The 23,362-nt window shown below is 38.3% G+C and overlaps 1 protein-coding gene across 8 annotated transcripts in view; it reads left to right on the forward strand.

The window, feature by feature from the left end:
• Positions 1–21,292, forward strand: part of TMEM161B (transmembrane protein 161B) — a 73,551-nt gene extending 52,259 nt beyond the window's left edge. For 4 of the 8 annotated variants that reach the window (XM_074995356.1, XM_074995358.1, XM_074995361.1 and 1 more), the window contains 4 exons: positions 1,154–1,267; positions 3,640–3,814; positions 11,015–11,111; positions 11,742–21,292. In XM_074995356.1, the coding sequence (XP_074851457.1) occupies positions 1,154–1,267; positions 3,640–3,814; positions 11,015–11,111; positions 11,742–12,019 (664 nt within the window). In that variant the 3' untranslated portion in view covers positions 12,020–21,292. Of the gene's footprint in view, positions 1–1,153; positions 1,268–3,639; positions 3,815–5,238; positions 5,415–5,449; positions 5,667–6,728; positions 7,720–11,014; positions 11,112–11,741 lie in introns of those variants that run through there. The other 4 variants (XM_074995359.1, XR_012645751.1, XM_074995357.1 and 1 more) reach the window with 4 other exon arrangements.
• The last annotated feature ends 2,070 nt before the right edge of the window (positions 21,293–23,362 follow it).

Raw genomic sequence — 23,362 nt, forward strand, 5'->3', positions numbered from 1 at the left:
GGTTCAGAGTTGGGCTGGCAGCCAGCCCCAGCTCAAATAATCGACATTTTATTATCCACCATCCGCAGTTCTGCAGGGATGCTGGATAGTAAAGCTTGCACTGTACTATCTTTCTTATCTTTTTCTTTGTGAGCATTTCTAATTGGATGCAAGCACCAAATTTTACTTAGAGTTAAGTCGGGGTCTTAATTAAGAAAAGCTATACAAATTTAGGAAATTTGACTTGCCAAAAATGATAAATGTTTCCCTGGTTTTCTGTGGATAACAAACTAACTTTGTGTATATATTCAATGGTACAAAAATAGTGATGTACATTTACTTATCTCACTTTCCACTAATGAAAGTGAATATTATCCGTAATTATCAGTTTGAGATACCAAATTCCTAGATTAAACATACATTATACCAGCATAGATATGTGTAAGAGCTGGCATATATTATGTTCCTGTGTAACATGTAATTCTTTGCAGTTCATCAGGATAGTCTGAAATAGAAGTTTACCTCCAGTAGGATAGACTCCAATAGAAGTTTGAAGTCATGGACTTTTCACTGTGGTATCTAATCATGAAATTACACTGGCTAATTCCTTTATTGTTAAAATCCCATAAGTGTGGTCAAGAAAGGAAACTTTTTCTGCAACTTCTTCACAGTTATTGAGAAACTCCCACATTATTTTTAGTATTAAAAATATTTCATTTTTATTGATATGTCAGTAAACATTTATTTCAGCATACATACAAGACAAAGATATTTCTGTCAATAATGATTAACATTTACAATAGACAAAGTCAGAAAATGGCTTCTTGGGCTTGAGTTTTATTTTAGGGATATTTACTTTGTGTTTTGCCATGTGATGTTGAGAAATTTCTATTTTACAGTAATAAAGCCAGTGTATGCTAGTATTAAATAATTCTCATTCCTTTCACAATGTCCCGCCCCTGAAAATTTTTAAATAAAAAAAAAAAATGGAAAAAGGATGCTTAAAATTAAAAACCGATATTCAGTCTTGCTCATTTGCTTTAATTAAACAAACAAACAAACCAAATTTGACCATACCTCATTACTTTTAACAATTTGGGGGTAGAAAAATCTAGATTGTCAGCGTAGTACTTGTATATTAAATGTATTTTTTTCCTTTTCTCTTTCCTTTCAGAACATTACTGCATATAAACTTCCTGGCACCTTTACTTACGGTCCTATTGTGGGTGAAACCAATCACCAAGGACTATATTATGAACCCACCTCTGGGTAAAGAGAGCGTGCCTTTGTAAGGTTCCTTTTTAACATTTGTTCTGAAGTCTTGGAGTCAGACTCCTCACTCCCACTCTGTTCTAGTTATGCTATGTAAAAGGACTGAATTGTCATAAAGGGGGTCTTAAAATTCTTGGTTCTGGCCCTGGAAGGAATACCTGACATAGGTCTTGCAGAAAATCTACCACAGCCTGAGGAAACTGCTATTTATTAGGTCTGGCTTGTTTTTCACTGCAATATTTCCTAAGATAACATTACTACCAACTCTACATGCCCATGTGTCTTGCTGGAGCAAGCTGGCCCATTCAGGGGATGGGTGGAATGTCAAGTGCTGCTAACACCTGTGTGTGTTTAATACAGTGGGGATGCAGCCGCTGTGTTAGCATAATTCATCGGAGGCTAATCCAATCAGTCTAATAGAATCACTATACTGCTAATCAAATCAGTCTCTGAAGCTGGGGAGTTGCTTGCACTGCGGTTGGCAGAGCTAACTTCATTTAGGTTTCTGCAGTGTAGGCTGCACCTGCAGCAGAGGTCTCAAACTCAATTTACCTTAGGGCCATTGCCAGGCCTCAAATTCATGCCTAGGTACAGCAGGCAGCATTTTCTGGCAGAGAGGTGAGGGGTGTCTTCATGCCCCCCCTTTCACATTTTTGCTGCCCTGCACACTCCTGCCATGCATCCCACACACTCTCCTGCTCCCACGTGGGCAATTTGACTCCCCCTGGGGGCCTCTGGCATCACTATAGTATGCTATGTTAGAGCAGCTTCCAGGTGCTGGCTCTGCACCACTCCCAGTATATCCCTTGGCCCAGGGGAGGTGTGTGCAGAAGCATCCCATCCATAGGATTGTTTGCTGCAGCTTCACTTCCTTGGGCCCTGTGCTTTGAGGGGAGGAGGGAGGAATGCATACTGACCCCATGCTCAGGTTAGCCTGCAGGGCTCTGGGTAGGCTAGGACCAGCAGCAGTGGAAACCATGAGGAAGCATAGTTACGCAGCAGCCTGTTCTGCTTTACCACCATCTCACAATCTAGGGTAGGGAGTGTAATGGCGGAGGGGTGGGGGAGAGTGAGGAGTAGATGTAGAAAGATGGGAGAGGGCTGAGTATGGGCTGGACTTGGGGGAAGGGTGTGGACACCACTCTTCCACCAGAGCCGCAGGGACTCATGTGCCCACAAATGTGTGCAGGTTGGGACTGTGGAACTGCTCGGATTGCAGGTGGCCCTTGCGCCATGAGTTTGAGACCACTGGTGTACACTATGGGACTTTGTTGGTATAGTCTCCATGGTAAACATACCCTTTATATTTACTGATTTGCATAGTGGAGAGAGTCTGCATTGTCACTTTCTTTGTTTTTACCATGAGAGTAGGGTTTTCTGTTTTTGTGTTTTGGGGTTTTTTTGTTTCAAATGTGTTAAATTTTTTATTTACTGTTTTTATTTCTAGGAACAAAAACTGTCTAGTAATAGTGATCACTTTGTGTCAAAGAAAATTACATTGAGAGTGAACTCAATAATTTAGTTGCAGGTTGCGTTTTTTACTTTAGTAAGGTTTTTTAAAATTTCAAAATTATTGCAGTGGGTTTGGCACTTAACCTGGATAGAGGACAAAGACGTAATTAGGCTGTATTTCTGTTGCTATTTTGTAGCTGTGTAGTGGCGATTCCAAATCTTAAGGCATCTGAATGCATGATTCTTTATTATTCTAGATTGCTTAAAATCTTCAGTACTGCAGAACTTGTAGTTTTTTTTCAGTTGCAGACACTTCTATTGATACAGACCTAGTGGGTGCGTCTACACTTGCATTCCTCTTTCGAAAGAGGTATGCAAATGAGGTGCATCAAAAATGTAAATGAGATACAAATGTGCATTTTCAGCATCTCATTTGCATATTCTATTTCAAAAGAGCTAATTTTGAACGAAGAAGGCTAGTGTAGACGTTGCTCTTTCGAAAGTAAACCCTGTCTTCCAAAGAATCCTTCTTCCCTTTATTTACTGGGAAGAAGGATACTTCCGAAAATGGGGTTTACTTTCGAAAGAGCAGTGTCTACACTGGCTTTCTTCTTTCAAAATTAGAATATGCAAATGATGTGTTGAAAATGCAAATTCATACCTCATTTGCATTTTTGATTTACCTCATTTGCATACCTCTTTCGAAAGAGGAATGGAAGTGTAGACACACCCAGTGTAATCAGAGTTAGCAGTGAAAGCAACTAAGGGAGAAGGAAAAATTGTGTATTGTTTGCACATGATCTATGTAATTAATTGTTAAATATTTCCTTCAAGCAATGCCAAGACTTTTGTACAGATAATATAATATATACAGATATATAAATTAAAGTTTTGGGTAACTTTTGGAGAATATTACAATACTGTTTTGATCCACAGAATGTCAGAAGCAACATTTGACACACTCCGACTGTGGATAATTATCCTGTTGTGCGCTTTACGGTTGGCCATGATGCGCAAACACCTGCAAGCTTACCTTAATTTAGCACAGAAATGTGTGGATCAGATGAAAAAGGAGGCTGGTAGAATAAGTACAGTTGATCTGCAGAAAATGGTAAGAGAATGGGATAAAAATGATAAATATAAAGTGATTCACATACAAATTTTAACACCACTTCTTGCCTTATCCTTTATACTCTTCAGTAAGCTCAGAATTCACGTCCAAAAATCACAAGCTGAGTAGTTTTCTAAGTATACTTGTTCACAAGGAGGGTCCCATTGCAAGGGGAAAACCCTTCAAACCTAGGAACAGGAAATGCAGAGTTGAATTATTACCTACACATCAGCCATACAAGTGAAATTCGTCTTGCTTTGGTCAATGTCCTAAGGAGTCTCTACAGGCAATCACAGTACTGTTCTATCTTAACCTTTTTGTCCAGCATATCTGGTAATCAGGTACTGTATTTCTCAAATGAATGGTGCAACATTGACTTGTACAAACATCTGTGGAGGGTATGAATGAGTAGTGATTTGGGCTTGTGGTGGGCACAGAGGCTATGGGTGGTTTTGTTAAGAGAAGCCAGCTGCTGTTATGTTCCCACTTCCACAGGCAAAAGTAAGGTTGTGTGGTTATAGAATATATTAAATATTCAGAAATCCTTAAACTGTGAAAGAAACTATATGTGATTTTTTTAGTGTAAAATGGAAGGGGGGTGGTGGTGGTGGTGGTGTGGTTTTTTTTTGTTTTTAATTTGAAGAGCTGAAAAATAATGCAGTTTTGTAAAAATGTCATAAAAATGTACTAGCCTGGATGCAGAACTGCTTTGCCCATCTTGTTACCAAGATGATAGGGAATGGGTGGTTTGACATTTCTAAGGCCGCTGTGCAACTATTTGGAAGGTATAGGCTCTTTTTTCAGAGAAGTACTAAGTGTGCCTTGGTACGGCGTGTTGGTCAGTCCCTGAGGAATTATCACAAAAATAGGCCTTTTTCAATAATAGTACATGTTACTATAGCAGCTAATCTATTATTTGCACCATCAGAATACTAAGCAGTGGGCATAAATGGGGATTTCTAATTTTTTTTTAATAAGTCAGACACACAATTATTAATGAAGGACTTCAGGTTGACTTTTGTACTCCTGCATTTCATGAGGAGCAATGCGAAATTTGACCTGCATGGTTGACCTTATAGCAGTGCAGACAGTGTGTTGTGAAATTCAACATTCTTGGCCTCCTGGAGGTGTCCCACAGGGCCCCAGTGCGACCACCCAAGCCACTACTTTCAGCTCTGCTGCTCTCCAAGTATGCAGGAAGCAACCTGGAAAAATTTCAGTTTCATTTCCTGGTTGGCCAGGAGGCAGCAAACCTTGGGCGCACATCTGACCATGGAGACCGTGAGTTCCCAGGGTCACAGATGAGCTCCAGCATGGAGTGTATAGGAGATCTAGGACTTCATTGCTTTTGGAGTGGGGAGGGGAATTGAATCTGTTCTGGTGAAACTATGAAGGAGCAAAAATAATGTGAAAATATACCCAAGATCTCACAGGGCATGAAGGAAAAAGGATACACCAGGGATGCCCAGCAGTGTCATGTGAAAATAAGAGCTCAGGCAAGTGTACCGTAAAACAAAGGAAGACCGTAAAACAAAGGAAGCAAATAGACATTCTGAGTCATCACTGCAAATGTGCCATGTCTGTGAGCAGCTGCATGGGATTCTAGGGAGTGACCCAACCACTGTTCCCAAACAGTCTGTGGATACCTTCGAAGAAATCACTGTACAGGAATCCTCTGGCAACAGCAGAGAGGACATGGTGGATGAGGAAGAGGAAGATGATGACAATGGTTAGCAGGTGAATGGAGCAGCTGATCTCAGTGATAACCAAGAGCTTTTTGTAACACTGAATGTCATCTCCACCTCCCAGGATGTGTTGCAGCTGGACCCTGATGGTGGAGAGGGCACCTCTGGTGAGTTCTCCTTTTTACTCATGCTACAAGTGAGCTAAGGCAGTTGGGTATGATCTATGCAGGCCAGGACCCCTTGAACAACTTAATATGTCTGATCCTCCTTGCACATCTCTTAAGCTCTCAGGCAGTTACTCTTGAATTCTTCTCATAAGGTTTTGTGCGAGGCAGGCCTCATTCCAACATCCTCAATAGGATACCTCTCCACAACAAACCACCAGTAAGTAATCTGGTGTCATGACACCATAGAGCAGTACAGCATAACAACTGGCCATGCGCCCACGTTGTCAGCATCTGTTCCTTATTAATGTTTGTTATTCTAAAGAGGATACCACTTTTGCAACCTCAAGGTAGCATGGGAAAGTGCATTACACTTCTATGTGATAGCACAAGCTGCTCCACCATGCCTGAACTACCCCTCTCCCTTCCCTGGGCCGCTTGGGGAAGGGAAATTTTCACCAGACAAGGGGGTGGGGGAGGTGATCACACAGTGACCGAGAGAGCAAGGCGCACAGCCGCAGAAGCTGATCTGCCATGCCTGGACCACCTTCCTCCCTTCCAAGACTGCTTCAGGAAGGGAAATTTTCATTGTCCCAGCCAATGGGATGGGGAGGAGACCATGCAGTGAGTGAGAGCCAGGCACACATGGTGACCACCATTGCCACAGCCCCTAAGACTCCCCCATCTGCTTACAGTGTGCATAGCTGTAAGAACTGCTTTTGCAATCACAGGCTTGAAACCATGCCCCCACTCTGTGCTTACCATGGTTGGAAGCAAACCGTGTCTGCCAGGTCCCTTAATATCTCTGTAGTACTTGCTGCACAGAGGATGCTTAAAAGCCAAAATTTGCGCTTGCAGGGAATACATACCTATTGTCTTTGACAGACGTTCATTCATGAGATTCCTTTCTGTGTTAAACTTACCTACAGAAAATGTATCTCCTTAATGTCTGACCTTCACTTTGTTTTATTGCAGTGTGCTCAACAGTGGGCTCTTTGACCACAATGTGCGTGTGCGTACACGCGTACACACTCTCTCTCTCTCTCTGTCTCTTGTTTGGCACAGATCCACAGGAGAAAACAAATGTGGGAAGATACGTTCATAGAGCCTATGAAAGCCACCCATACAGAGAGGACACAGTTAAGTGCATGGTGGAGAACTATGCTGGAGGAGAGGTGAGCTGATCAGAAAGAAAGAGGAGTGAATCAAGAGGCCAGGAGAGAGCACAATGTGTGAACTGCAGGGGGAGATGTTGCAGCTGATGACGCAGCAAACAGAACTCCTGCGGTCCTTGGTAGAAAAGCACAGAGCCTCACTGCAGCCTACGATGAGCCATGTGCCCTCCTCACCATGTCCCTTAACCGCCTCCTCCCGACCCTCAGCACCCCAGAATGTCAGGGGGAAGTCAAAGACAGCCTGGCATTCCACTCCCAGGATACTTTGAAGAGCAGAAGGCTGACATTCACCTACCTGTGATGGCAAAATGGCCCTGCTTATCTACCTCTGAAGCCCCTGCCATAAAGTCATTTAGTGTTCCATGAATAAAAAGAATTAATCTTTTTATAAAAAAAAAAAAAGTGTCTTTATTGCGTGTGTTGCACCAGGGTTCACAGGTAAGCATAAATCAGTTGGGGGGTGCAGGGCCGTGACATAGTGCTCTTTAAGAGCAACAGACATGACTGTCATGTTGCTGTGGTCATTCATAAAGATGTTTTTTCAAAGCCGCCTTGATGAGTAGTGCCCCTTGTTGTGCTCTCCTAATTATCCTAGTGTCTGGCTACTCATAATTCCTGGTCAGGTGGTCTGCCTTTCTTCTCCAACCTGCCAAGCAATTTTCCCTCTTTGTCATAAATTATGAAGCACACAGCACAATGCCACCACGAAAGCGGTATGTTGCCTTTGCTGAGGTCTGACGGAATCAAGAGGCTTCTGAACCTGGCTTTTAAAATGCAAAATGCACATTCTACGACCATTCTGCACTTGCTCAGCCTGTAGCTGAACTCTTCCGTACTTCAGTCCAAGCTGCCTTTGTGTGGCTTCATGAGCCAAGGGAGCAAGAGCTAAGCTGGGTCACCCAGAATCGCTTTGGGCATGTCCGCATCTCAAGTGGTGATTTTCTGGTCTGGGAAGAAAGTCCCATTCTGCAGCTTTCAAAACATGCCAGGATTCCTAAAGATGCGTACATTGTGTACCTTTCTGACCATCACACATTGATGTTGGTGAAATGACCCTTGTGATCCACCACTGCCTGCAACACCTTGCAGCAATACCCCTTTGCAGTTTATGTATTCTATAGCAAGATGGTCCAGTTCCAAGACATGGATATGCATTCCATCTATCGCCCCGCTGCAGTTAGGGAATCCCATTCCAGCAAAACTATCTACTATGTCCTGCACATTTCCTAGAGTCACTCTCTTTTGTAGCAGAAGTGTGTTGGTTGCTTTGGTGACCTGAATGACAGCAGCACCCACTGCAGATTTGCCTATTTCAGATTGATGGCTGACTCACAGATAGATGTCTGATATTATAGGCTTCTGCAGAGCAAGTACCATATGCTTCTGAATTCTCAGAGCAGGTCTCATTTTGGTATTGCAGTGATTCAAGGCTGGGGAAAGCAATTCACAAAGTTCCATGAAAGTGGCCTTATGCATGCAGAAGTTTTGTAGCCACTGCTCATCATCCCATACCTGCAGAACAATGTGGTCCCACCAGTCTGAGCATGCTTCATGGCACCAGAACCAGCGATGCATTGAGTACACAGCATTGAGTGCAGCCAGCAGCTCTCCATTCTTCCTCTGCAGTGTCTTACATTCTTATGTCAGTGTCCTCCATCAAGTCTTGATCACTCACAGCTGCTTAGGCTCTGCATCTACTGCAGCACAATGTGTGAGGTGCTCATAATACTTGCGGCAACAGTTTTAAGCTATACAGATTCCATGCTAGCCTTGCAACAGCATCTGAATGGATATGCAAAAAAATGGAAAAACACTTTCTGCTGTTGCTTTCCAAAGGGAGTGAGGGGAAAGAAGTGGACTATGAGATGCGGACATCACACACCCACAACCACCGGCTGCATATTTTTGACCCATTACAAACTGGGACGGAAATCCACAATACAATGGGGAAGCTGGAACTATGGGATAGGTAACCACAGTATACTGCTGACAAAGTCAAGCCTGCAAAGCTGATGGGGACGCTGTCCTAGTGTCTGGCTACTCCTAATTAAAAGTGGTCTGCCTCTCTTCTCCAGATATGGGGTTCTGCAGGGGTCTGTTTTGGGAAGGGTTCTGTACGATATCTTCATCAATGATTTAGATATTGGCATAATAGTACACTTTTTAAGTTTGCAGATGATGCCAAGCTAGGAGGAGTTGCAACTGCTTTGGAGGACAGGGTCAAAATTCAAAATGATCTGGACAAATTGGAGAAATGGTCTGAGGTAAACAGGATGGAGTTTAATAAAGACAAATGCAAAGTGCTCTGCTTAGGAAGGAACAATCAGTTTCACACATACAGAATGGGAAATGACTGTCAAGGAAGGAGTATAGCAGAAAGAGTTCTAGGGGTTATGGTGGCTCACAAATTAAATATGAGTCAACAGTGTGGTGCTGATTCAAAAAAAGCAAAGATGATTCTGGGATGCATGAGCAGGTGTGTTGTGAACAAGACACGAGAAGTCATTCTTCCACTCTACTCTGCGCTGGTTAGGCCTCAGCTGGAGTATTGTGTCCAGTTCTGGGCACCGCCTTTCAAGAAAGATGCAGAGAAGTTGGAAAGGGTCCAGAAAAGAGCAACAAGAATGATCAAAGTCTAGAGAACATAACCTATGAAGAAAGGCTGAAAGACTTGGGCTTGTTTAGTTTGGAAAAAAGAAGATTAAAGGGGGACATGATAGCAATTTTCAGGTATCTAAAAGGTTGTTATAAGGAGGAGGGAGAAAACTTGTTGTTCTTGGCCTCTGAGGATAGAACAAGAAGCAGTGGGCTTAAACACTGGAACAAATTGCCTAGGGAGGTTGTGGAATCTCCATCTCTGGAGATATTTAAGAACAGGTTAGATAAATGTCTATCAGGGATAGTCTAGACAGTACTTGGTCTTGCCATGAGGGCAGGGGGCTGGATTCAATGACCACTCAAGGTCCCCTCCCGTCCTAGTATTCTATGATTCTATGACTCCATCGACTTCATGTACCAGTGTCGATATGCACCTTTGACTTTACAAAATTGCATACTAGAAAATCGACCTTGACAAATTCGACCTGATTCCAGTTGTTGCCATGAAGAACCACAGTGTTCTCTTTAATCAGAATTTTTCTGTACTATGTTTAGCATTTTGTTTTCCAGATAACTCCTTCCAAATATCTCAATTATAAGTTTTGTAATTTTCATATAGGAAAAACCTTTGTCCCATACAATGCCCTTTTCTTCAATCTTCCAAGTGCTCCTTTTCAGTCATTCTAAAGACACAACCATTTTTTGTTTTATCTTACTATTTGTGTGTCACTTACGCTCCTTCATCTTCTGTTACTGTGACCAGGAAACAAGATTTTTCAGAGTAGCTCATTTCGAAATAGCAAATCTACACACAAAATGTGTATTGAAATAGCGTGTCTAGATGCAATAGAGCCTGTTTCAGATTAGAGCCCTTGGGGACACTATAGCTTGTTTCAAAATTCCCTGTCTATTTTGGAATAGGTGCTATTTCTCATATAGTGAGGTTTACCAAATTCAAAATAAGCACTTTGCTATTTCAAAATTATTTTAAATAGCAGTTGTGGTATGTGGATGCTCACAAAGTTATTTCTGAATAGCAGCCGTTATTCCAAAATAACTTTGCTGTGTAGACAACTCCTTAGGATCCAAAGTCTATTGAAAGACAATGAGACCTAGCCATTTTTCTTTCAATTTTGAAAATGACTTAGGCTTCTGAGTCACTGAGGTGCTTTTGATAAATGTTATTCAAAGTACATGAGCTTTGAGACTATTTTTAGTAAACATCTAATATATTGAAATGTGTTGTCTTGAACGATAGGCTTTCAAAAGAAAAAGTGAGATGTTATTTACCTTGCTTTTTATAAGGAAATAACTAGTATAGTAATGAGCTCTTTAAGTATTATGAAACTTCAGTTATTTCTGAAATTCTCCATAAAAAGTATTTTTAAGACAGTATTTTAGACACTAAAATCTGGTGGGAAATCTTTAGAATCTCGCTTTTCTCGTAAGGATCACATTCCTTTAAGCTGCTCTATTTTACTGGCAATTAAATCTAAATGTTTGCTATGATCATAACATGTCAGCTATATTAAGGTTTTTGTACACACCAAGTCATTCATAAGGATTTGTTGGTTTCAGGTGGCCCGAGTATTTTATTACCTTTGTGTAATTGCATTGCAGTATGTGGCACCTCTGGTAATGCTGCTTCATACAACTCTGCTTTTGAAAACACTAGGTAAGCAAAACTGATAAATGAAACAATGCATGTTTACTAAATTATCATGTAGTTCTATTGTGAAAGGCTTTTATCATCATTTTGAGTCCATTAAAAGAAAACGTGTGATGAATAATATACAAATATGTTTTCTTGTAATTTAAAACAATATCTTTAAACTTATAGACTTACTTTTACTTCTGATTTTAAGACACCTGTTAACCAGAGGTTAATTTGTATTTGTGTGGTATTCCAACAGGCAGACTATTTAATATAACAATTTAAGACAAGTTGTGCTTTCTTCAGATCATTTTATGGAAATCTGTTCCATTAATTTTACAAGATTTCATTGTTTTAAAGCATCCTCACAACTGCATGGATTTCTTGAGCACTATTTGTAAATGAGGCATGGGTTTTGTTCTAATATTAATAAAAGACTAGAGCAACACAAGACCACCATGAAGTACCAATCTTATACTGTCTTACAAGATCTATCCAAGTGAAAATAGGGAATCATTAGACGTTGCAATTTTATATTCAGAAAGAATTTTCTATTTCTGGTATGTCAAGGCTATTTCTACTGTATTTGTAGACTTGACCAAAGTAAAATAAGTAATCTAGTTGCTTTATTTATTACCTTGATTTTAACAGGTAATTATTCCTGGGGCATCTATCCAGAATCTAGCTCTGACTTTCCAGTGGAGAACAATCCACTCCCCAGTTCAGTTAACTCTGAGTCTCCATCTGTTGATGGAAAGATGAAGGTAACTGTAGTACAAATAACGATGGCACTGGGCAACCTAAAGAACATTTTCACTCCTCTCCTGTTCCGAGGACTCCTGTCTTTTCTCACCTGGTGGATTGCTGCTTGCCTCTTCTCCACAAGCCTTTTTGGGCTTTTCTATCACCAGTATCTGACTGTGGCATGAACTGATCAGCTCACAAAGCAAATATATGAGGTTAACCTCTAAGTTCAAACCCATATACCCTAGAGGGGCCGAAGGAAAAAAACAAAACAAAAACAAAACGGAAGAATGCATACGTGAAGGAAAAAACACATATCAGATTTTACTCTTAAATGCTTCCTCTGTATTCTCAGGGTGAATATTGTTATGTTTAAAATCACAAGTGGGTTTAACTTTTTATTACCAAATGATACATAATGAACTGCTGAATTATGGCATTAAGATTGATGAACTTTTTTGTGTGACTGAAACTGGAGGGCTAGTTAAGAGTAGTGCCTGTGAGTACCTTGCTTTCCATTAATATTAAATTGCCCTCAAAACTTTTGCATATTGCTTCAGTCATTGGTATTGAGGTACAGGTTACACTAAAGGTGTCTGCCTAGTTAAACAATCTTGAAACTGAGCTGTAAAATGGGGAGAGAAAATAATTTCTGTTGGAATGATATTGATCACTTTTCTGTGTGAAAAGAAAAAAAAACCAACAGAAGAAATACTGTATATTACAGTAAAAAGCTATGTCATATTTGAGTTTAGGGTGGGAACAAATGCATGGACTCAGCAAGTATTGCTGCCTAAAAAGTTCAGGAGAGCTGATTCTGAAAGAGGAATATTATAAAAAAAAATTATAAAAAATATAAATATTGTCTCAATTCCTGAAGTCATTTTAAAGTAATGAGTGGCCATATAAACCCTTGCAAGTGCATTATTGGTGCTAGTATTGGTCCACAGATTCCATTTGGGTCTTTTTAAATTTAATTTTTCCAGGTAATAGATAAATTCCATTGAATTCACAAAGTGATTGGAATAGATTATCAACACTGATCAAACCGTTTAAAAAGAATAACAGTAATCCTGCTGAATGTGTATATATCTGTAAGTATACATAAATATATATTATATATTAAATATATAATATATATGGTGTCTATAAAAAGAAATATTGAATCTTTAAGTTGCTGAATGTATGTTACAGGACAGTGGGATGGGACATATGTATATGGCAAGTTCAAGATCCCTTTGAAAATTAAATGTTTTTGAAAGTTTAGCTGAAAGGGCTATCTGTTTTGGTGCCTCTACAAAGGTACTTAACTTTTAATAAAAACTTTTGCAATCTTGTTGTAAGAGATTGACTGAGATGTTGTTACTCTATCTTTTCTGCTGCTGTGTGATCTTTGTTAGTCTAATGTGAGTTACCCTGCTGATGTAGAATTATTGAACATCTTTTAGTCTCAGATATGTTTTCTGTTCATTAATTTTACAACCTATGGTAAGGAGGAGTGAAGTATTAATTTGACAAATTTGTTTAATTTGAATAATGAATCCTCAGTTAAACATTATGAGAACAAACTAAAATGATAAAACCTCAGTTGCTTTGTGTATACTCCTATCAGAAATGCATCATTGGGAATTAATGTGGCTCAACATTTTTAAATTTTACTTTTATAAATATCACTGCAGAATGATATCTCAGTGTTTAGTAAGAGAAAGTAATATGAACATAGAAAACATGGCCAACACTTCTGGGTGTCATTGAATTATTTGGGTAAGGCATGGAATATAGTAAACCAAAACGGAAAGACTTACACAATGCTTAATTAAATGTTGTAAATCTGTAGTATGGAAAAAAAAAAACAGAACAGTAAATAATACATGACATTAAGGACTTTAGATATTTATCAATTCTTTTTGTCAAATGGTCTTGAAAGCATTCAATAATATTTTAGCTCATTTGCTGTTATGGTAATAATGTCTACCTCTTACCTGCACCCCAGTATGCACACACATTCCCTTTTTTAAATATCCTAAAAAAAAAAAAAAAAAAGCTCTTTGGATCCTGCCTAAGAGTTACTATACCTTAGTATAGTTACTATACTTTAAAGCTAGCAGTGCTGTAAATTTCACTTACAACCTATTTTAATGTTACAGTGGCGTGCACTATCTGAAAGAATATTTGACTTCATAAATTCAAAAGTTAAGATGTTCCTATGAGAAGTGCCCTTTAAGATAATTGACAGATAGGTTTATTTGCTGTGTGTATGTTGTATATGATTAACAGTGGAAATAATGCATTAGCATTTAAGTGATCACAACCAGATCTCCAAGGTTAATGCTCCATTTAGAAAAGAAAATCATATCTTAGTTGTGGTGTTTCATACTGACTGCAAACTTGGCATGAGAAGTTGGATCTGTCTCTGTTAAGATGCTTATAAATGCAAACTGAAGAGTAGCAATGAAATTTAGATTCTGAAAGGTACTTAAGCCATGGGATGATCCACATTTCTGTACATGAATAGAATTTCTGTCTTCATAGATCTGTTTTCTTTCTTCATAGCTGAAAATAACCAGTGATTATGCAAGATTTATATAAAAGGTATGTGTATTATGAGAGGTATGTATGTTATATAAGATAGTTAATATGGTTGGGCTTCGTAGAGTTAACAAGTGTCAGATGTCTTACCCTTCTGAAATAATACTGATCATACTCATACCCATGAAAAATTGACATTGATGCATCAAGAAACCATTTGATTGTCTTTGTGTTCCGATTGCAATTTCTAGCCATTGTCTCTTAAATGTTGTGTCCACTTCTGCAGGTTTCATGTTGGCTACGGGTGAGAGATAGTCTCCCTTCAGTGACTTCAGGTGACTTAACTCCTGCATAATCTAGGGGACTTCTACAAAATCTATATAGGTCAGAAAATCTTTCTGACATGTGGAGGTAGACAAAGGAGGGAAAAAGGACATTACTATGGTGATGAATATGGTATAAAACACATGTTGGTTGTTCACCTGTAGCTGAATGGCTCCTTCATGAGCAAATGCATATCCTGTTTTGTGCTTCATTTTAAGTCATTTGTTATCTTTTTCCTTGTGTATCTGTCTGCCATTCTCAACAATGACCTGCAAAGGACAAAACAGGCTTGTGTTCTTTCTAGTTGTTGCGTTACTATGTATAGAGAAGGCTAATGGGGTACGGCAGGAGGTCTCCATTTTTTATATTAAAAATAAGGTTTCCTTAGTTTCTCTTGGAAGATTCTGTGGACAGCTGCAGAAAACTAATAGTTTTCAGAATTACAAAGTGGGTGCTGTCTGACATAGATAACATTTTTAGTACGGGTACTTAAAATGTTGTGTGGTCCTGTTCATGATTACATATTTCTGACAGGAAATAATGGGAGGACAAAGGGTCTTTAGTTAAGAGTCAACAACCATGTTCATTCATTTAAGAAGGTGTGGCTTGTGAGCCTGAGGATATGAAAAAGAGTACAATTTTTAAATCGTCTTGTTTAACAAAATTGAAGTTTGTCTTGTGTATTGAGTTTAAATGACTTAATTCAGTTTCACTTCATCTGTTTTATTTTTAGCAGTATTAAAATTAATTGAAATAAGAATAGCAAACTTGCACCAGTTTATCTAAATTGAGTTAAAATTTTGTTTGTTTAGTGTGGTGTTGTTTTTTTTTTTAAAACTAGGTCGAAGTCTGTTTAGAGCAGGTTTGAGACCTCAGAGTTCTCATCGGAAAGTACAGAAGAGCAGACAGGACATTCCTGATAGGAACTTTACACCTCATAGGAAAGGAGAAAAAGTCATAACTCTGTTTTTCAGTTGAACAGTTTGCAGTTGTTTGCAGCCACAAATTCTGTGTACTTTTTTTTAGTCTCCCTTTCTTACATAAAAATCAGCTGGTACAACAGAGAAGGGCATGGAGTATCAGTGAGAAAGAACAAACAGATGGAAAAAGAGCTGCCTTAGATCTTGTGCTCAAACCCAATATTATATAACATCTATTCTTTAGTCAAAGGTGATGGCAAATTTGTGAGCAGATAGCCATTTATGCCTTAGTTGTAAAGTTAAACTGACGAAGAGGCAGGCACTGTGCCATGAATATGTATGTTCGCTTTCTAATCCATGATGCTCTACTTCTGAGTATATAGCATGAGTATTGCATACTGAAATCCCAGCTCATCTCATCCAAACCACTGTCTCTTTAAGTCACCCACCTATTGACACAGAATTCATGATTGCTAATTGGTGGTTTAGGTTTAATATATTAAAGAATAAACTTGTGACTCTGAAAATTTTGTCCAAATAGATCTGATATTGTGAAGTTAGTAATGCTGTAAAATGGAAGTCCTTGCACCTTTTTATTCTCAAAGATCATCTTACACTTCTTTTCAAGCATTACCTCACTTAGAAAAAATTCTCAGCGATATAGCCCCCACATTTAGTACTGCACATAGTGTGTTGCCATTGATTTTTTTTTTCTTCCCCCTACTAAGTTACTAAACAGTTTACTCAAGCCTGAAAAACAATATGTACAGTGAAAGTAGAAATCACGGTTGAAGATATTGAGGCCCAAGGAGCTGAAGTGTTCTATCTTAAGGAAATGTTCCTAAGTCAGATCAAGATCTCAATAAAAGAGAGAGAGAAGTTCACTAGTGTGCTAAATTTTAAGACTGTTACTTTAATTTACAGCTTAAGTCCTCAATGTACTTAAGGTAAAATCTTGGTGCCTCTGACAAAGGCTTGCTCGGGAGAGTACAAGTGTTACAGAAATATTAAATACACTGTCCTCTTAGACAAAATGGCTCAAGGCTGCCAGTGATGATGTATTGAGAAACGTTTGTTGCCTCTCCTTTTGAAAAAGAACAGCATGCTCCTTGGTAGTGGCAAGTGCTGGGAGCCTGTGGTACAGTTCCTTGTTGTCATTCCTGGTCAGGTTGGAATGCCATCCTGTTGATGTGGGTAATTGCAGAGGGAAGGCATGGATGGGAAAAGTCTCCCTAAATGGTTCCTATTCACACGTGTATCCACATTGTGTCAGTCAGGGTTTTGCTCTTAGGCTTCCTTATTACAGCCTACTTGCTCTCTGCTTAACTTTTTTAACAAGGAAGCTTAAATTGCATTTTTCCGCAAAGTGTGTAACTTTTGAGGCTATTTGCTGATGTCCAGAGAAAAGTAAACCACACCCGAATCCTTTCTGAAGTCTGTCATTATTGAAAATTATGTACTACTGGTCATTGTTTTGAGAGCAGGTATTCACGTATTTTTAAACTTTTGTTGTTACAGTGTTTTTAATGCAAACTAAATGTATTTGTAATGCTAGTGCCATGGAATGTGTCCTCACTTTTATGCATATCAGTGCCTGCAATTACATCAAATGTTTTTACACATTGATTCTTTATCTAAACTTGAAACCCAGATTGATGAATTTATAGCAAATATGCAATTTTGTATTTAAGCAAAGATTGGTATCAGTCTTTAAATACCAAACAGTTATTTAGGTTTAGACTCCCATTATTCAAAATCGGGGAAGGGGAGAAATTGACAGCTGCAATCTCTCTTAACAACACAGTATATTCATGACTTTGGTACTATACTTCTGAGAGAATTTAGTGCTAAAAATTTGCACAGAATATTTTTAAAATCTGTGTATTTTTGTCAAAATAATGCAATATAGTAATGCCAGTTTCAATTATTTTGGTATTTAAAAAAAATACAATAGAGTATGCATAGCGAATGGGAGTGGAGAGTTCCAGAAGAAATCATCAAATTCCCTTTGTCTAGTTGTAATGTAGCTAGGTTTGACTCTTTATTCTAATTATTAGTCTACAAATGTATGTAGCCATGTGCTGAGTATTACATCAGAGGCAGCTGAAGACTGAAGGCTGGAAAGTCAAACTTCCAGTTTGTATTAACTACTAGCCATTTCCGGAAAGGTGTGCAGAGAACAGTTCTGGAGTACCTTTTGATAGGAAAATTTTTCAGTCTAAAAATTTAGATTAGTTCTAATAATTAAACTACCAAAAGCATTTGTAAAGTCATACTTTAGTTTAAAATAAGTCTCCTTTACACCATTTTGGCAATGTAAAGGAGCCTTAAAACTTTCTTACACCTGTTTTACGCTCCTGGGAGAAGCTCACTAAGAATGGAAACAATTTAGTAGCAGTCATGGTAACAAGCAAGCAGAGAGTCTGTTGTATTCTACTCTGCCTCAGGGGATAAAGCCCACTTCTCTCGTACCTCCAAATAATCAGAAGTTCTGCCCCTCCACACAGGGTGCCCCACAATAGCAAGCAAGAGTGACCAAGTCTGTCTTGCTCTCGTGCCTGTACACTCAGCCACCTTTCCTCTCAATGATTTACCTCTCCACTGGCTGCTCCAGGTACGCAAGCTTGAGAGGAACACATGACGGTTTTTGTGCCTTCCCTTTACTTTCTTGGCAAAAGTAAGTTTTCTGCAGGAAAACAAAAATCTGCCAGGGCTACGAATTGTACACCTGCACAGTGGTGCCATACTCCTCCAGGAGCACTAGTAGTAAACCTCTGTAGCATTTAAGCAGCTACTTTTTGAAAAAGGCTTATGAGCTGGCCATTTGCAGTCGATTTATGTGGTAGATCTTTTGCATTTATAAAACCTGATTTATAATGTTTTCTGTTTATAAAAACAAGCTTTTCCCTTATTTTCTTTGCAACTTTCTTTAAAAGTGCACCAAAATTCCACTTTGTAAATCTGATTCTTACATGTATAGACATGGTAGGCCAACAAATACTTTTTCTCCTGCTTCTGGTTTTCCTGTGTTAAATCTTGCCCATGTTCCATTTTTAATTACCTTGCATTCACTATCTTGTGTAATATGAATAGGCAAACATTTTAAAGAACCAAGGTAGGAGAACATTTATGTGTGGCAGTAGTAGGAAAAAAACACTTATCCTAGCATTATTATCCCTTTTAGATATAAGCAAATAGTTTTCCCTAAAATACTGTTAAGTTGTTTAGGCCCAGAATTTCACTCAAGTTAAAATTATTGTAAACTGTAAATTATTGCAAACTGTACATTTCTCTAGACTGTAAATATTTTTAAAACTATCATTGTTATCAGTGCTATTTTTGTGCCAGTACTTGCTGGTACTGAGTACCAGCACCTCAGAATCCCCAGCCCTAGGAGTGGCTGGGAGTGGGGGTGGAGAGACTGCTTAAATTTTTTTTTTAAACAAAAAAGGTGCTGATTGTTATTGAGAACATTAATATTTTAGGTATAATCTCACAGTTGTTACTCTGTTGCTACTGAGATAACTTTGTTAATAAAGGGTACGTAGATCAACGCATTCTGTTCCTAGAACTATGATGGCACTGACAATATAAATGCTTACATAGCAAATCATCTGTAACAGACTGTTAACATGAAATAAAAATTGATATTTTCCAATGGAAAACTTCAAATCTTATGGGAAATTCCAAGCCTCCCTCTCTAGGTTACGGTTGGTTTTCAAATAAATCCTACTTACACTTTGAGTTCCACAGTCTTAGCAAGATTAAACACCTTCATTTGATCACTATCAGTTACTTCTCTTTTAAAACACTGTTGGTTAGACCTTCTCTGGACAGTTTCATGGTAAGGTGCTTTAAAGTCAGTGAGGCTATGCTGTGCTGCAGAGTGGTCCCAGAAGTTAGTAGAATGGAACCCAAAGGGTGTGGATGAAGCCGTATCATTTTTAACAGGTAAAACAGAGGCTAAGGGAAAAATATTACCAATAATGTCTAAACAAAGAATAAACGTCATCTTTTATGCACAGGAGGTTTTAATAAAGTGCCTGGGCCTGCAAGTTTTAGAGCAGATGGCAGGAAATAATTTCAAACAGACATATTGTGAAGTTATGCACATGGCTTTGTCCTTTTCTTGGTAGGTATGCATATTTAAGAACTCTAAGAAAATAATGCTATCAGCTAGTCCTTTAAAAACTTGCCATGGGCATCTCTTTTTAACTCGTGTGTGTGTGTATGTTTATATGTTTCTGTAGATTGATGCAGAAAAGCAAATTCTCATTTGTAATATGATTTTAACCACATATAATTTCCTGTTAATTTTGCTTTTAATCATATAAATATTCTAAGAATCCTGCCTTCCCTTTACTGTATTTGTAAGAACATCTCAGTTCCTCTTAGACTTTCACACATTTTCCATACTTCAGATTAACGAAATTACAATTGTACAATATTGGAACTGTCTACTGCAATGGAATGGTTGACTTCAAAGGAAGTTTGTAACAATTGCTTTGCTATAAGTTTGTAGTTTTAAGCTCCAGTCCTGCAAAGGGTTGTGTATTTAACTTGATCTTAGTAGGACTATTGATGGGTTTAATATTTAGCATGTGTGGAAGTTTTTACAGAACTGGATCAGAGATCAAACCCAGGATACAAAAGAGGCAGGAATCATGTGGAGTATGGGATTGACCATAATGGATCCAAAACAGGACACAAGTGTAAACTGTTGTACAGTTTTAAATTTTGTACAGCCTTATGCCCATTGAATGTTTTTGTTAAGACGATGGGCTGCTTCACTTTTGATTGATTTGTTTTATAAGAACTCTCATGCTTTAAGTTTTAAGATTTTAAAAAAAAATCAAGCATTTATCTGATTCAGCAGGAAAAGAATGTTGAAATAAATATTACCGGATGACTAGTCTGGAGGTAATTATTTTGCATATTACATGTAAAGTACTTGTGAATTGAACTGTTTTGCATTGAATTAAGTCTGTACCAAAGAAAGCACTCCTTAAAGGAAGCCTTATAGCCTGAGCTTTTAGCTCTAAAATATGACATTAGCAATTAGTATAATATTTAATGTATATATCACATGATTTGCAGAAAACATGTTCCAGTAAGCTACTATACATTTTTTTTGCACTGTGTGTAAGAAATTGTTGTTTTGTGCTGCTAATGGTTTATCTGGAGAACTAAAGAAGAGTTTTGTCTTGTTTGGAAAGTGTTAGCATGTCAGGAAGCATTATCCTAATGTTGATGAACAGAGTAAGAAAACGTACTGTAATACCCTTAAAGTTTTTATGTTAATTTAATAAAATTCTGTAAGATAAAAAGATTGATGCTTTTTGAACAGTCATTTGTTCCACAGTCATTGTTCAATGGAAAATTTGTAATTTTGTAGTTGATTTTGCATAATTACAATTATGTACTAAAAGAGAATGTGTAAATAGGCTAAGTATTAGTGGGTTTCCCATGTTATCTGCTGGAAAAGTTGTTGATAAACTGCTGAACATGAACTCACTTCAGTCGGTCTTTTTTTGACTCTTCATTGGCAAGAATACTGTTCAGAATGGAAGTACAACTGGGTTAAAAAAATTGGCTAAGTTCTTGGAGGAAAGGTCCATCAATGGTTGTTAGCCACAATGGTCAAGGACACTACCCCATATTCTGGAGGGTGTGTGACTACCAGAACCTGGGAGTGGATGTCTTTGAGGGGGATGGGTCATTAAGTGAATTACTGTTATGTTCATTCCCTTTGAAGTTGTCATTTGCCCTCATAGTAGGACAAGATGGTAGGCTAAATGGCCCATTAATCTGACCCACTGTGTTCATTGTTACGTTCTGAATCTGCTTGCCTTTCAAAAGCTTTAATTCAAATGAGGGATTTAATGTTTGATGCAATGCTGGTATTCTAGAAGTTGCTTAGTGTAATAGGAGTGTTCTAATCTTTATTCAGCACGTCTTGCTTTGATGCACAGTAATCTGACCTTTTCGAAGTCTGTTTATATGATACATACTGGGCTGCAGAATAACTTCCATTATTTTATACCATGCTGCCCAAATCAGAAATAAAACAATTTCATTCTTAAATTTGATTATTGTATATTTATAAATCTTAAAATTCGTGGTTGTTCAAATTTGTGCAAAATTCACTTCCAAAGAACTATTTCGACAACCTAATTAACTGAAGACTTAGTCAAAATGTTTTATTGTTTTGTTAAAAAAAAAAATCCTACAACTGTAATTTTTTGTGGAATCATTAAAAACATTTTAGAAACCTTAAAAGAAGAAATATAGCAGACTTGTAATGTTCTAATTCAATTAGGGGGTGGAGCGATAATTACTACCATGTGACTGGATTGGTCAGCATAGGCCTGATTTGAACAATTTTTATACCTGTATGACTGGGGTAATTTTCTTAAAATCAATATGGTTAAACTGCTACAATACCAGTGCAGGCACAGATGTACCTAAATAAATGTGCTTATAGTGGCTTAGCTTGTTCCACTTGCTCTTTGTCAATGAGCTATCCTGGGATACACACATTGATACCAATATAGCTGCATCCACACTGGGGAGATTGTACCGCTGTATTCTGGTATAATTAAGGCAGTGCAGCACATGTGGACAGATGAGACTTTAGCAGGTATCTGTCCAGAGAGAGTCACTTTCAGGATCAGGGTCACAGAAGGACTTTTTGAACACCCGCTGGAGGGATCATTGTGATCATCTAGTCTGATGTTGATGGCCAGTGCTATACAGAACTTGCCCAAATAATTCCTAAAGTATATCTTCCAGAAAAACACAAAAGTTTGTTATAAAAATGGTCAGTGACAGAGAATCGATCACAACCCTTGATAAATTACTCCATTGCTATGTTAGTTTTACAGTTAAATATCTACACCATATTTCCAGTCTGAATTTGTCGAGATTCAATGTCAGCCATTGGATTATGTTTATAATTTTTTCTGCCAGAGAGAAGAACTCATCAAATATATATGCCCAATATAGGTACTTAAGGACTCTTTCACATTTCACCTTATCTTTGTTGAGCTAAATGGATTGAGCTCTTTCAGAGCTGGTTTAAACTAGCTTTAAGATGACCTAAGTTATGCTACTTGAGTTATATAAGATACTGAAGGAGCATTACTGAAGTCAATATAATGTAGGTCAGCTTACATGCTGTGGTCATGGGAGATGCTCCCCTGCTGATTTATCTTACACTTTTGTGGGAGTTGGAGTACAGATATCAACAGGAGAGCGCTCTCCCATCAGCATGGTACCGGACCTGCTAAATGGACATGGCTGCATCAATCACAGCAGTGCTAAGTTAGCTGTAAATATTGACGAGCCTTTTATCTATATGAAACATGTTTCTCCAATCCTTTAATGGTTCTCCTGGGTCTCCTCTGCCGTACCCCACTCCAATTTACCAACATCTTTCTTGAATTGTGGGCTCCAGAACTGGACATAACGTTTAGGCAGCAGTCATACCATTGCTAAATACAGAGATAAAATTACCTCTCTACTGTTACTTGAGATTTCCCTGCTCAGGTACCCCAGGGTCACATTAACTCTTTTGGCCGCAGTATGAAGAGGTGATCTCATGTTTGGCTGACTATCTTGGGAAGCAGTGATTCAGCAAAAGGTTTGCCTGGGGGTTGGGGGGCGGGTCTTGATAGATAGAGTATCCTATCCTTTAAGTATGGTTTACATTAGTTTGTTTTAGATGCATACGTTTACATTTTGCAGTACTAAAAT

Source organism: Carettochelys insculpta, chromosome 5 (genome assembly GCF_033958435.1).
Source record: "Carettochelys insculpta isolate YL-2023 chromosome 5, ASM3395843v1, whole genome shotgun sequence".
NCBI classification, from domain to species: Eukaryota; Metazoa; Chordata; order Testudines; family Carettochelyidae; genus Carettochelys; species Carettochelys insculpta.